At 36.9% G+C, this 15,243-nt stretch overlaps 2 protein-coding genes across 16 annotated transcripts in view; both read right to left on the bottom strand.

Annotated features, from left to right (window-relative positions):
* The window catches only part of RABGAP1 (RAB GTPase activating protein 1), a 204,403-nt gene that overhangs the window by 89,842 nt on the left and 99,318 nt on the right, over window positions 1–15,243 (bottom strand). The window lies entirely within an intron of this gene.
* Window positions 1,860–8,630, bottom strand: GPR21 (G protein-coupled receptor 21). The gene has a single exon (XM_023730719.1). The coding sequence runs from the start codon at window positions 3,454–3,456 to the stop codon at window positions 2,407–2,409; it is 1,050 nt and encodes a 349-aa protein (XP_023586487.1). The 5' UTR covers window positions 3,457–8,630; the 3' UTR covers window positions 1,860–2,406.

Here is a 15,243-nt window from a genome sequence, read left to right as displayed (position 1 = left end):
CTTGAGTGGCCATTACAAGAAAATTAAACAGACATTTTCCCTTTTTTCATGCTCATAGATGGAACCCTTTTGGAGGAAAAAAGAAAGTAAAACCTACTGATTTAAGATCAGTTTTCTATAAAAATTAGTCTTAAAAGATTCCCATATTGGCTAAGCAATTTTCACAAGCAAATTGTACAAATCTGACTATATATGAACAAGGTAAATTTTGATTTTTAGATCTTTACCACTTAAGTAAAGGAAAAATGCATACAATTATTTTTCAGAATCCAGTAAAAAGATTTTCCACTTGAAACGGCAATTTAAAAAGTCATTTCTAACACAACTTGTTATTTCAGTATGATTTCTAAACTTTGAAACAGCTCAGAATCAGATTTTCTAATACTAAATACAAAGAGTAAGCAAGCTTTTGGAAAAAACCCAGAATCTGACGTTTGGTTGTTTTATATAACATTCATTTAAAATAAAAAAGTTTAAAGAATACACATTTGAGGTTAAAATCAAATTGATGTTTAAAATCTAAAATCATAAGAATGCTGCCCTTTATTTAAAATAAGGGTGAGCTCTAATATCATTATGGAAAACTAAAAGCATATCTGCCTGTTTTATAAATATCCATGTCCTTTCTTGGATTCAGAAACCCATGTCCCTTGGGTTTCTTCCATATTCCATCTCACTGGACACCATTGTTGCATTCAGATTACAACATCTAGCCAAAGGCAGAGATCAAATAAGCACCCTGAACATTTCCAAAATATTAAAACCAGTAGAGAAGTAGAGGAAATAGTCTCATGCCTGGAGCTGCTGGGAAATCCTTTTCTCATTTTCGAAAAATAAACCTCTTGCTCAAAAGACAATCACTTTTAAGAACAAAACATCATTACTACATACAAACACACACCACTCTCAATAATAAAGCTATAGAACAACAACAAGAAATCCTACAGATTTGGTGAGTAGTTTGGCTAAAAAAATAAAGACTGCTCCTAAGGAAAGAACTGTATCCCAAAGTTTTTGTTTTTTTCCCATAGCAATAAAAGAGACTTAAACTAACCAGAAGTCTTTTTTCCCCCCTTCAAATATGGATTCCTTAATACTAACTTAAAAAAAAAGTTTTTCAAAAAGAATTAGCTGTTACTATGTTAACCGATTTGATTTTACCACAAAGAATACACCTCAATTTACTCCCTTCTATTTAAAAAACGAACTAGTTAAATGTATAGGATATTTTTTTGACTCAGGTACTCATGATATCCTTCTCCCTGATGTTCCAATTAGTCAAGTTTTTGTATAAAAAGAACAGAGAAGACACACTTTATACTTTTTTACCATTATAAAAATGGCAGCTATCAGCCAATCATTTAATTATTTTTTCGCTTATTAAAACACATTTTGTTGTAAAAGAGAAATCCAACTCAATCCAAATATTCTCAATACACACATACACAAAAGCAAAGGCACAAATACTGCAACACAACACAATCACTTTTATGCACACATTTCTTTAGATCTCTGTGAAGTAGGGCACAAAGACTAGCTCAGTTTTTCATAAATTATACGATTTGAATGCACTTCTGCTTCACAGTTCATTGTAAAATTCTAAAATTAATGTTTAAACGTTCACATTCACTCTACTGAGATTTCTCTCAAGGGAATACAACAGAAAACATTTGGCTTTCTAAATAACAGTGCTGAAACTTACAGTTAAGTATACTTTGGCACATATATATAGCATCAAAAAAAACAAAACAAAACAAAAAAACCCCAAATCCATTGCTGTCGAGTCAATTTTGACTCATAGCAACCCTACAGGACTGAGGAGAACTGCCCCACAGGGTTTCCAAGGAGTGGCTGGGTAGATTCGAATTGCCAAGCTTTTGGTTAGCAGCCAATCTCTTAACCACTGCGCCACCAGGCCTACTATATAGGTAAATAATTTGTATTAATTCATCACTGTACTTTAATATCCCTAGTTAAAAGAAATCAACTGCACATAAAGCCCAAACAGCTGGAAAGAACCCAGAAGGTGTCAAGAAAATGGATGACTCTTTTAAATGTTGAAGCTTTTCACACCCAGGTTCAGTCATGTCAGCTGGAGAGAGGTGTTAGATATGGCTTTATTCATTTTAAATCTGAGAACGGGAGTCAGTTCCATGGCATTTCAAAAACTGAAACCAAGAGAATTTTTATATTCATGGTCTTGATTTTTCTGGTTCAAAAATACTGTTTAGAAAATAATTTCTGCAAACTTAGAAGGTATTTTGGATGGATCATTTGTTTGGTATTGCTGAAGTCAAATCATTTCGTCCCAGATTTCCTGGTAAACTAGAAATACAAAGAGATAAAAAGGAAAACGCACAGACACGCACATGCACGCACACACAGTGACCCAGTATCTGTGCCATTTTAGACCTGGCATCCATTAGGGGGGCCTTTGCTCCTAACTGTGTAAGAGTCCTTGGCTGTGGTATGACTCGCACAAGAAGTACACACTGCCCCTGAGAGGCGCTTTAATCCCCTTTGGAAGACGCTGTTGGAGAGACTATAAATGACACAGTTGCAGAAACTGTTGCTAATAGCCAGCCAGGTGGTCAAGAAGGATGCAAAGCGGTTGCTGTAGCCAGTGGAGCTCTCCAACAAGAAGTAGATGATATACGGCAACCACAGGACATAAAACACACTAGTGATTCGGAACAGGACCATGGCATAGCGCTTATCGGGGCAAGCCTGCACTTCCCCAGCCTTTGCACTCTGGCTGCTGAAGCGGGCTTGCCTTTCACTGATTTCCTTTGTGTGCTGTTGGCATATGCGGAAGATGTTGAAATACGTGAAGCACACAATGAGGGCTGCTGGCGCATATAACATCATCACAATAAACAGGGTGAAGTTGGGGTCCGTGTGCCAGAACTCCGCACACCACTGAAACACATCTCCATGATAACCAGGTTTGCCCCAGTGGAAAAAGGAAGGCAGGAAGACCAGGGTGGAGTATAGCCAAATCAATAAGATACACAGGCGTAGCCGCCAGGGTGTAACCAGGGTATTATAGGTTAAAGGTTTAGTGATAGCAATATATCTATCGATGCTGATGCAGGCCAGAGAGGCCATGGAGACACTTTTCAAAACTGATACTATAAAGCCAAATACCTGGCAAGTCAAGGACTCCTCTACTGGAAGAGGGTAGCGGAGGAGTGATAAAGAAGGGACTAGGCAGCTTACTCCAACCAAAAGGTCAGCATATGCCATAGTCTGTATAAAATAACTTGTAGTGTGGTGGTTCAACAAAGGTGCACAGTGAAATACAAAAATCACAATGATATTGCCAGAAATAATCAATACAGTTAGAAAGACAATAATCAGCACTTCCAAAAGGCAAAAATCGACAGTTTCCAAATAACCAAATGCCAAGAGGCAAAAGGAGTGGCTGCTCTGATTTTCATCCAAGGTGAAGTTCATCTTCAGCTCAGGAGTGACGTCTCACTTCATGCTGCCACTTGGCTGCTGCCGGCAGTTCGAAGGAGCAGCTGCTGTCATTGCGGTCAGCTCTGGGTATATGTAATAATGTCAGAGGAGCCTTAGTCCCCACGCTCCCGATGCTGCTGCTTTGGTACATTGCCTGCAGTGCAATTCTCCTTTAAATCCTTCTTGGAATAGCAAGAGCCAGCAGCAGTTGTCTGGCCAGTCCCAGATGTAGCCATAGTGGGAGGTTCACCATACACATAGCACCAGGGGAGAAAGGCAAACTCTGGGGACAATGTCTTCAGGCCAAGTGAGGGTGGGGGAAGGGGCAGAAGAGAAGGAAGGAAAATTAGGAGCTTCAGCAGGAGTTGTAATGAGTTTCCTCTAATAGCTGATAGAAGAAAACGAGAAAGCATTTTACACTTTGCATCTAGTACCCTAATCAAAGAACCTGGCTAGCTCAGGGTGTTATCAACCTTCCCACCAGATACCCATGGCTACCTCTAGTAGCACCCCGCATAACTGGTCCTTACTCTACGGAGGAGGCACAGCAACAGCAAGCTTTCAGGATTAACATATAACAAAATCAACTGCAGTCAAATCAATCTACCCCAATTCCCTTCATTTGAGCCTTTTGTGGGGAGAAAAGGAATATGTTTAATTTTTTTTTCCTCTCATTACCTCAACATTTCTGAAAACGTTACACTATAAATACCATTAATAAAATCAGCCAACATAACCTATTTCCACTGATTCTGATGTGATATTTTGCCTCTCTAAAAACATTACAAGAAAATTTATCTATTTAGCTCAATTTCAGTGTGTTACCTGTAATTGTGTATGCTGCAATCCAAACAAAAGCCACAACACATCCTTAACAGAAAGCCTTGAAAAGCAGGAATGTGCTTCAGCTCAGATTACTGCAGAACTGAGACACAGAGGGAGGGGATAAAGGAGTAGGAGGCGAAACAGGGAGAAGACTGGGTTTGGGAAAAGGAAAAGGGGAGGGGAAAGAAAACGTGTGAGCGCACACACTCTGGCATCTTCAGCAGCTCATTAGAATGCATCATCAGAGAGGTGCTCCCAGATTCCAGACTACACAATGGGGGGATGGCTTAACATGCTCCTAGCCTGCAGTGCAGCATTTGAAAGCTGTTTCCTCCTCTGTCTGGAAACCCCCTTTTAGCAGATGGGCAGAATTCAGACTGCTAGCAAGGAGAAGGGGTAATAATGAAGACACAATGCCAGGAGTTAGACTGAAACATACTGTCAGAAGGGTAATGACGAAGGGAAATTCCTATTGTGGGATTTTCCCAAGAAACAGAGAACAATATTAAACAATGAAAAGGGTATGGCAACTGAGGAATTCAGCTACACAACAAGTTTTAACTAGAAGGCTAAACATTCGGCCTTAACTTTCCCTCTCATGATTCACTGGATATTGACCAATATCAAGAGAGACAATCAAAACACAATCAAACTTAAAAAATTAGCTTTTCGAGAGAAAAATAAAGACAATCTCACCCATTCTGAATATTACAAAACTAGCATGCACCAAGAAGGGGAATCACATTTTTCTTGTATTTGGCACTGTCTTATAGTTTTGAGAAACAATTTCTTGCTTCCAGTTTTGCTGAGAAGCAGTACGTAAATGTACAAACAAAAGATGGAAAAGTAAATGTAGCCATTTCTATCCCGGCTTGGAAGTCTCACAGTACAAATTAGCCTTTGTCTCTTAGAATACACGATCTTGTTTGCGTCTATTTCAAACAAAGCAAACTGGGTTTATATTGTGGCTCTTCTAGCAGTGTCATAAATGATGACACTTTTCAGCTAACTGGGAGCGGGGTGCTGTGGAAAATGTGTATTTTTAGTATCCTTTACTCCAGATACCTTTGAACTCTCAACTCATCCCAAATAAAGCTTCAGTGGAACACAACAACAAGAGAGTGAAAGAAAATAAACAAACGCCGGCATCTGTCAACATTCCAGGAGGTCTGTACATCTGGGTGGAGACATGTATTATGTTATCCAATTTTCATTTGTTTTATACACATGCTTTCTCACTGCAGGCAGGTGGCCACCCACAGTCAGAATCAAAGAATTACATTTTAAGATCTGAAGCACTGTGTTTATCACACGAAGGCAAGGAACTCAAAAACCTATTTCAGCAGAAGTCTGATGGCTCTATTTGACAGGTCTCACTGGAAAATATGGCAAAGTGAGGTATAGTAAGAAGACCAAGAGCACTGAAGGGACACCAATTTGGGTTTAAATCCTTCCTCTAGTATTACTTAGCCTCTCTTAGCCTGCTTCATCATCTATAAAATTAGGATAATACTCCCTATTCCATAGGGTTGTTGAGAATTAAACGAGACAATATAAACAAAAGACTTACTAATACCTAGCAAGCACATAGGGAGTATATAACTTTACTCACATAAAATTAAAATAGCCTTTCTAAACAGCTAGAATTTCTAACTGCTGCAGTGTTTCCCCACCAATCCATAATCATGCTGCACTGCTTGAGGCTGGGCTCTTCTGAATCCTAAAGTGCCCCTCATTTCTTTTGACTGCCCAGCTGAAAGGCACACAACAGCTACTTGGGCACACTGCTATCATGTACTCCTCAAATACACTGAGACTACACATATGCAAGGCAGTGAAAGGCAGGAAAGAGGGAATGATAATCCGGCATCAACTGTTCCCTCTAATTTTTCTGGCTAGGTCTCCACCCCTAGCTTTACTTCTGAGCTCTCTTTTCCATCTACAATTTGCCTGTAGGTCACACATTCTCACCTGGATGTCCTGTGATTTCAAACTCAAATATATTTTTCTTACCAAGTAAGCCTCTCTTGATTCATTTTTTTTCTTCAATATTTTTCCAGGCACTCAGGTGTGAAACTTAGGAATCATCTTGACAACCCTCTCCCTCTTAAGTCACCAAGTTCTTGCAATCTTTCTACAGTAGCTTTCAAATTCATTTCCTCCTTTCAGTTTTTAAAACTTTTCTGTAGGCCATCACTAACTATTATCTGGACTTCTAGTTGCTTTTATTTCTCTGAACTATTCATTTTTACCTGATTAAATATCCAAGAACACACGTTTCATTTTGGTTCTACACTATTCAGAAGAGTCAATGGCTCCTTATTGTCTTTCCAGTTTGATCTCATTATTCCACTCTGCCCTCCAAACACCTTATCCTCAAGCCAAACCAGGGTATGCACTATTCTACATGCTTGTCATAGACTTTATTTTTGAATACTCACTGAGTGCTTAATCAATACTGAATGAATAAAGAAATGATTTGTGAGTTACCATATTCCAGTAAATGAAAAAAACATTTGTCACAGCCAGGAGTTCAGGTTTTTTCACTAATTACTTGTGAATTTGGGCATGTAACTTATCTTCTCTAAATCTCAGGTTTCTCATATATAAAATTAGACAGCTACACTAATAAAAACAGATATTTACATTGGCTGATAACTTGAAAGAAATAAAAATGTAATAAAAAAACAAGCTATTGCATTACTATCATTAGAATAATAGTAGTTCTTTTCAACTTCATTTTTGTTTTAGTAAAACCACTTAGGTGCTATGGTCAAAATATTCACATAGTAAACTTAACAGTGAGAAAGCCTGATAGCCACACTTTGTCAAATCAGTCAAGAGTTAATGTTTTAAACTAAAGAAAAATACCTTCTTCAGGAGAAACAAATTATTAATGACATGGAGGGAGGTAATAAATTTGTATCCTCACAAAAATCTATATACACATATCCTCTTAAAAATAATGCACTTATATATTCTTTTTGGGGAAAAAACAATTTCGTTAAGTATATATATTTACATACGTCACTAAAAGAAAATACATTAAAAACGAACTCTACTTATCATTGACGATAGGATTGTAAGTGATTTTTTTAATTTTTTTCCTTGTGACTTTCTATATTTTCAATTTACCAATTTCTATGTACTACTTTTATAATCGGGTTAAAAAAAAAAAGCCAAAATAATACATAACATGCCCTTTTGGTAAAGCTAACAAAGAAAATCTGGCTGCAAGATGTCCTCCCAGAGCCATATGATATGGCAAGAACCTAGGACATGAGGTTTAATTCACTACTTCACGGGGCTCAATTCCTTTTGTTCTTATGTTATCATAGCAATATTCCTTCAGTCTTTGGTACTCAATCTAACTGAAAATAATCCCTGTTAAAAGTTCTGAAAGAATAAGAGTAGGATGAACCATATGAAATTGCCAATATTTAACCATTTCTGACCTACAAAAATGGTAACTTTCATATGGTTCAACCCGATACTAAAAGGTTAAAATAGTAACAACACAACAGAACTAAAAGGGAAACAGTCAGAAAAAGAAAGGAAAAGACTGTTCAAATTATATTTATTCTTCTCCAACCTATTCAGAGGCTTAACGACTACAAACAAGAAAGAATCAATCTCAGGTCTTCAAATTCATATGGTTAGCTTCTGGGCATTATCGGTCAATTATTATTTGCTGAAAATGAGCTTAATTTCTTTTTTTTAGTACATCTGATGTGGTTTATTTATATCAACCACATGCAAAAATGATCTGAGGTACTTTGACTCATCTTTTACTCCTCCCTCTCCCTCATCTCCCACATTCATTCAATCACCAAGGCCAAGGATTCTACCTCTGAAATTTCTTTCAAATAGAATCTCTTTCTCTACTCCCTCTGCTTCTATCCAAACTCAAGTCACTGTTATTTTTTGTCTGAATAACTAACGTGTTTCCCTGTAATTACACTAATCATACTCCATTCTAATCCAAGTAACCAGAGTGATCTTTCTAGAACTAATAATGATAATACAAATAATAACAATTGCTAAACAGTTATTTACATTTACTATGGACTATGAACTGAACTAAGTGTTTTCATGCATTATTTAAGATAATTCTAACAACTCTACAAATAAAAAACTATTATTACCCCTTTTTATAAATAAAGAAACTGAAGCCTAAGTATGTTAAACTGCCCAATGTAAATAGTTAAAATGCAGTAAAGCTGAGATTTGGATCAAGACAATCTGACTTTACATGGTCACGTTAGGAGCCCTGGTGGTGCAGCGGTTAAGCGCTCAGCTGCGAACCGAAAGATCAGTGGTTCTAACCTACCAGCTGCTCCATGGGAGAAAGATGTGGTAGTCTGCTTCCGTAAAGATTTACAGCCTTGGTTTCCGGGGACATCTAGGTCAACTGGCATAACAAAGTTTATTAAGAAAATGTTCTGCATCCTACTCTGGTGAGTGGTGTCTCGGGTCTTAGAAGCTTGCAAACGGCCATCTAAGATGCATAAGTTTGTCCCAACCACCTGGAGTAAAGGAGAATGAAGAACACCAAAGACACAAGGAAAGTAGTAGCCCAAGAAACAGAAAGGGCCACATAAACCAGAGACTTCATCAGCCTGAGACCAGAAAAACTAGATGGTGCCTGGCTACCACAACCAATGACCACCCTGACAGGGAACACAGCAGAGAGTCCCAGATGGAGCAGGAGAAAGGTGGGCTGCAGAACTCAAATTCTAGTAAGAAGACCAGACTTAATGGTCTTAACGAGACTGGAGGAACCCTGGAAAGCACAGCCCCCAGATTCTCTATCAGCCCAGAACTGAAACAATTTCTGAGGCCATCTCTTCAGACAGGGATTGGACTGGACTGTGGGACATAAAGTGATACTCGTGAGGAGTGTGCCTCTTAGCTCAAGTAGATACATGAGACTAAACGGGTAGCTTCTGTCCAGAGGTGAGATGGGAAGACAGAGAGGGTTAGGAGCTGGTTGAATGGACATGGGGAATCAGGGGTGGAAAGGAGGAGTATGCTGTCACAGTACAGGGAGAGCAATTAGGTCACTTAACAATGTATGTATAGATTTTTGTATGGGAGACTAACTTAAAATGGAAACTTCATTTAAACTACAACAATAAACAAACAGAAAAGATTTACAGCCTTGGAAACCCTATCGGGCAGTTCTACTTTGTCCTACAGGGTCACTGTGAGTTGAAATTTGACTCCACAGTAATGGGTTTGGTTTTTGGTCTAAGCTACTTGGTTATACTGCTTTCTAAACCTGAATATATGACTTGCCTACTTAGAATGCTTCAGTGATTTTCCACTGCCCAAAATCTTAAATATGGCTTAGGAGGCTTTCCAAGAGCTACACCTTGCCTCCCTCTCTGGCTTTATCTCCTTTAACACTCCACTAAACTGCCAAGAGCTCTTTCTTACCCTTGGGAACATGCTATTCCCTCTGACTCTAACATCATACCTGCCATACTGTACCCTAATCTACCCCAACAATTTCCCTCCCGGAATAATTTCTAAACAAGAAATCTTTTGACCCTGTAGATGCGAAGTTCCTCCTTTCATCTGCAGCAATGTATTTTCTCTTCTATAACTGTCATGAGACTTTACTGTCACTACTTAATTAATTGCTATTTCCCCCATCACCAGGGAACATGCCTGTTTTACTCATGGGCATATCCATTAGGCCTAGCACAGGGTAGGCATAAAGCAGGCTTTCAAAAGTTATTTTTGATTGAATAAACAAACAAATGACTAATAAAACAACAGGTGATTCTTCTTTTAGATTAGAAAATCTTTCTAATGGTAACTGCTCAATTCACCTATAATTATTAGGTTGATGCATATGAAATTGTTTACTTATACATCAAAATCCATACAATGTCAGCAATTTTAATATGGTGAAACCTAATTATGTTTCTGGTTTTATAATTCAGGACACCTTTAGAAGACCCTGAACAGATAGGACTTACAGAAACTCACTAAAGGGGAAAATTACTTCTCAGCGATGAGACGCAGGGACTTAAAAATTACTTTTACATACAACATCCAATTTAAAGGAACCTACTACAGCAACTGCTGATGGAAGCAAACAATATAGTTCTAAAGTTCACTCACAGTCTATTTTCTTGCAGAACCAGAGAGCAAAGAGTACTCAGTTATGACACAGTTAAATCATGGTCTATTTGGGGTGGCAGAATTCAACCATACTCTGATTTTTCAAAACATTACAGCTTAAAGGAAAATAAGCCATTTACTTGAGCAACCTCTTTTCAAAGAGAAAATGAATGGTCCCAATGTAGAACCTCATCTGAGATTCACATAAAGTAGTAACAAGGTGAGACTACTACTTGGATTTCTTAACTCAATGGTCAATGCTCTTTTTTGCTAAATCAACCCTCTTATTATTCGGTATCCACAGGCAGTTTCTTATGAATTAAATATTAACTCTTGGTCATTACCAAATCTACCAGACAGGGATTTTAAATTAAAAACAAACAAAACAATCTGCTTAATAATGAAATTGTAATTAGATATTTAAATTATTTTTCAAGGTAAGTAAAATGTCCTAGGTCTCCAGGGCTTCCCTTGGACAAAAAAATCAGAAATGTAAGTACTGGTTATAAGGGATTGCTACTAGTTTAGATTCTGGATAAAAGCTTGTAATTTATGGCAGATGGTTCCTATCACTGAAATTGAAAATCACTAGAGAAAATAATGCAAATCAGTATCAGAAAACACAAGGCAGACAGGATGGAAGAAAAGAGAAACATCAGAATATGCTGCTATTTCATTATTCTGTCTAAGCTCATTATTAAAAGGATTCATAGAGGAAACACTTTTGATGTATATTGTTGCTACTAAGCATTGAATAAAAGGAACAGAAAGAGCCGCTAATATAAAGGTGAAAAATAAAAACCAAAAGGAAAAGGGGCCAGAAGAGGATTTTGGAAACCTGGAGACCACAAAGTCCCTACATTTTCAACTCCAATTTACCTGATTCTACAGACCCAAAGAGCTGTAGGTCTTATAGGCACCTGGGGGCAAAAGATGCATGGCAGTCCCTGTGGATTACTTATAAGGCTTTTTTCTCTGAGTCCGACAAGCTGTGTCTAGAGACCAGGGTTGGAGAGCCTTAAGTCAAAGACTGGATAACAAAGAATATAGGAAGTGCTTGGTCTATAGAAATTCATTCTATGAAGCCAAGGGTGGTTTAATATCAAGAAGTCTAGCTAATATATTGATAAGTTAGGTTTCTATTCCATCAACAAATTAAAAGAAAAAAATCATATTTGGTAAGTGCTGAAAAAGCTCTTAATAAAATATACTAGGTATTCCTTGGAAACTCTGGTGGCATAGTGGTTAAGTGCTATGGCTGCTAACCAAAAGGTCGGCAGTTTGAATTGACCAGGCGCTCCTTGGAAACTCTACGGGGCAGTTCTACCCTGTCCTATAGGGTCGCTTATAAAAACTCAATGCCAGAGACAGAAGAAAACTACTAAAACAAAATAAAAAATTATTTACCAAAACATTAACAGCATATGTTTTCCAAAAGATTGAAAAACTGAAACTATTTTAATTAAAAGCAACTATAGTGAAACTTGTGAGAGCCAGGACTCAATGGGATTGCCTTGTTTTTCCAGGTCTCGCAAATTTTCAGCCTTTGACAGGGTGCAGTCTTACCACTTTTCTGTCACTCTCTATCAGTGGAAAATATTTGTTTTCCTTCTCTGACAGGTTTCCGCCTTACACAGGTTCTGGCTTATGCAGGTTTCACTGTAGTTAGGGATTCTAATTATTACCATCTTCACTGAACATTGTCTTAAGTCTTCTATCAAATGTAAAAACAAAAACAAGAAATTTAACCTGTATTAACACTGAAATAAAGAGGTGACTGCTTTTGCTGCTGTTATTCTACACCTAGCAATGATTTTGAGGATGGCACAAGACTGGGCAGTGTTTCATTTTGTTGTACACAGGGTCACTAGTGGGAACTGACTTGACAGCACATAACAACAACATTGTATACATGAAAAGCTCAAAAAATGCTAGTACTGTAGTATTATGAGGATTAATCAAAATATTAAGAGGTAGATGGAAAGAGGATTTAAAAAAAAAATCAATGACTTTTCTCTATTGAATATCCCATTTGCCATAATGAGACCACGCTAAGATAATTTGTAGGAATAAATATAAAAAAGGCACAGAACCTATATGAAAGCAACTCTGAAGTCTTTTTAATAGACATAAAATAAGATCTGAAAAAATAGAAAGACATACTATATTCTCAGATGTGAAGATACTATAAAAATGTAAACTGTATCCTAGAAATTAACATGTAAATTAAATATAATTCTAATTAGATTCCTACATAACTTTATAGGGTGATGGGGAGATGGGATAAAATGATCATAAGGTTTATACGGAAGATTAAATTTTCAAGAATAGTCCAGGAAAGCATGAAATAGGAAACAGTGAGACAAGGCATGTTTTACCAGATACTACAACTCAAAGCCTCTGTACAGCATCTGTCTAGGAATACAGATCAATGAACAAAACAGGCAATCTAGAAATCAATGCAGTATACATGAGAATTTAAGATATGACAAAGATGGTAGTTCTATTTAGTATGAAAATGGCACTATCGCAACTGGTTATCTATCTGGAAAAAAGTAAAATTGGACCACTTTCTTACGCCTTGTACAAAAATAAATTCCAGATGGATGAAAGACTTAAAAAATAAAATACATACAATAAAAATCTTGCAAGAAAATCTTGGAAACTACATTTCAAAATGTAGAGGTAGAGAGACCTTAGCCGAGACGTAATTTTTTACATAAAAGTTAAACTTTTTGTATGGTATGACACCATACAATACAATTTTAGTTTTAGAAAAGATATTGTCTTAGTCATCTAGTGCTGCTATAACAGAAATACCACAAGTGGATGGTTTTAATGAAGAGAAGTTTATTTCCTCACAGTCAAAGTAGGCTAAAAGTCCAAATTCAGGGTGTCAGCTCTGGGGGAAGGCTTTTTCTCTCTGTCGGCCTTCTTCTCTTCAGTGTTCCCCGGATTAGGAGCGTCTCTGCGCAGGAACCCCGGTTCCAAAGGACACGCTCTGCTCCTGGCACTGCTTTCTTGATGGTATGAGGTCCCCAACTCTCTGCTCACTTCCCTTTCCTTTTATCTCTTGAGAGATAAAAGGTGGTACAGGCCACACCCCAGGGAAACTCCCTTTACATTAGATCAGGGGTATGACCTGGGTAGAGGTGGTGTTAACACTCCCACCCTAATCCTCTTTAACATAAAATTACAGTCACAAAATGGAGGCCAACCACACAATTCTGGGTATCATGGCCCAGCCAAACTGATAGACATATTTTTTGGGGGACATAATTCAAACCATGACAGATATCTATAACACAGATACAAAGGATTAATGTACATAATATATAAAGAATGCTTAGAAAGTGACATCTTAAAAAAACTTAATAAAAAATGCACAAAAGATATGAAGAGGTAATTCACTGAAGAGCAAATCACTCAAATTTACTGGTAGTCAGGGAACTATGAATTAAAGATACTCTGGCATCACTTAAATAAAAAGGTAAATACAGTGATAACTAATATTGGCTGTATGGGCCAAGAGGTACTTCCCTCAACTGCTCCTGAAACTGTTAATTGTTACAGTCTTTTAGGGAAGCAAACGATACATAACTAAATTAAATATAAAAAATAACCAATTAAAAAAAAAAGTTACTCTCTTATCAAGCAACCATGCTCCTGAGCCTCTGTTTCATAAAACTAAAACTACCAGTGCCATAAGAACAACACATGTATAGGAACGTTTACCAAAGCAGTGTCCAGAGGCTAAAAACCGGAAACAGAGTGAATGCCCACCAATAGAATGGTTGAATAAGACTATGCTTAAAAACAAACAAAATAAATACATAAAAAGATTAGTGAGTATATAATCACATTTATGCACTTACATGAAATTTTATCTGAGTATGTATCAGTATAAAAAAATTTTAAGTACAAGGATGGACAAGTAGACTAACGGAAAAGAACCAGCTTTGGAATCAGTCCAGAGTTCAAATCATGCCTCTACCATTTATTTACTTACTAGCTGGGTGGTCATAACCAAATTATTAACCCTCATTGAGCCCATCTCGTCATTTCTAAAATAGAAATGATAATTACCACCTCAAAGGGTTTTCTTAGGATTAATGAGATAATGGATATAAAGTGCTTAGCACAGTGACACATAGTAAGTACTCAAAAAAAAGATAGCTATTATTATTGCTATACTATTTCCCTCTTAGATCCCTACTGAGATAAAAAATCTAAAAACTTCAACTTTAAAAAGGAAAACAGGGAGACGAAAGAGTGCCTCCAAACTAATTCCATTGCTTTTAGAAATAAGAACCACCTTAAAAATATATGCACCTATATATTTTATATTACTGAAAGGTCATTTGTGCCTGAATTACAAGGAGTATATGGAAAAAGTCCTACACATATTTCTCAGAAGATAGGCTTGACAATTAAAAAAAGATGATGAGAAAGACATTCATCAGATTTCTTTGCCAAATTAATGTTTTTGGCCTTTATAAATCAAGTCACTCCTTCTGCTTTAAATTTAGTCTCTGAAGAGGCTAAGCAAAAAAATCTCTAAGGTGAAATTTCATGTAAAATTGAAATTCAGAGTACAAAGCATATATCTAACAGAGAACTCATGTTCAGAATAAATAAATAACTGCTAGAAATTAGTATCATGTATAAATAGATAAATATTATTATCTACATGTGTATAATAATACGAACAAATTTTGCTATGTACAAGAATGTTCACAGCAACTTTCTTCATAATAGCTGAAAAATGGGAAACAACCGAAACATCCATAAGAGAAGAATGGATTTAAAAAAAAAAAAAAAAAA

This window comes from Trichechus manatus, unplaced genomic scaffold, assembly GCF_000243295.1.
Source record: "Trichechus manatus latirostris isolate Lorelei unplaced genomic scaffold, TriManLat1.0 scaffold00038, whole genome shotgun sequence".
Classification (NCBI taxonomy): Eukaryota; Metazoa; Chordata; class Mammalia; order Sirenia; family Trichechidae; genus Trichechus; species Trichechus manatus.
The sequence above is the reverse complement of the archived record's forward strand: the minus strand, read 5'-3'. Positions and strand labels throughout refer to the sequence as shown.

Excerpts from the sequence above, each read along its gene's own strand:
- GPR21 (XM_023730719.1), bottom strand. The coding sequence starts at position 3,456 with ATGAACTTCACCTTGGATGAAAATCAGAGCAGCCACTCCTTTTGCCTC.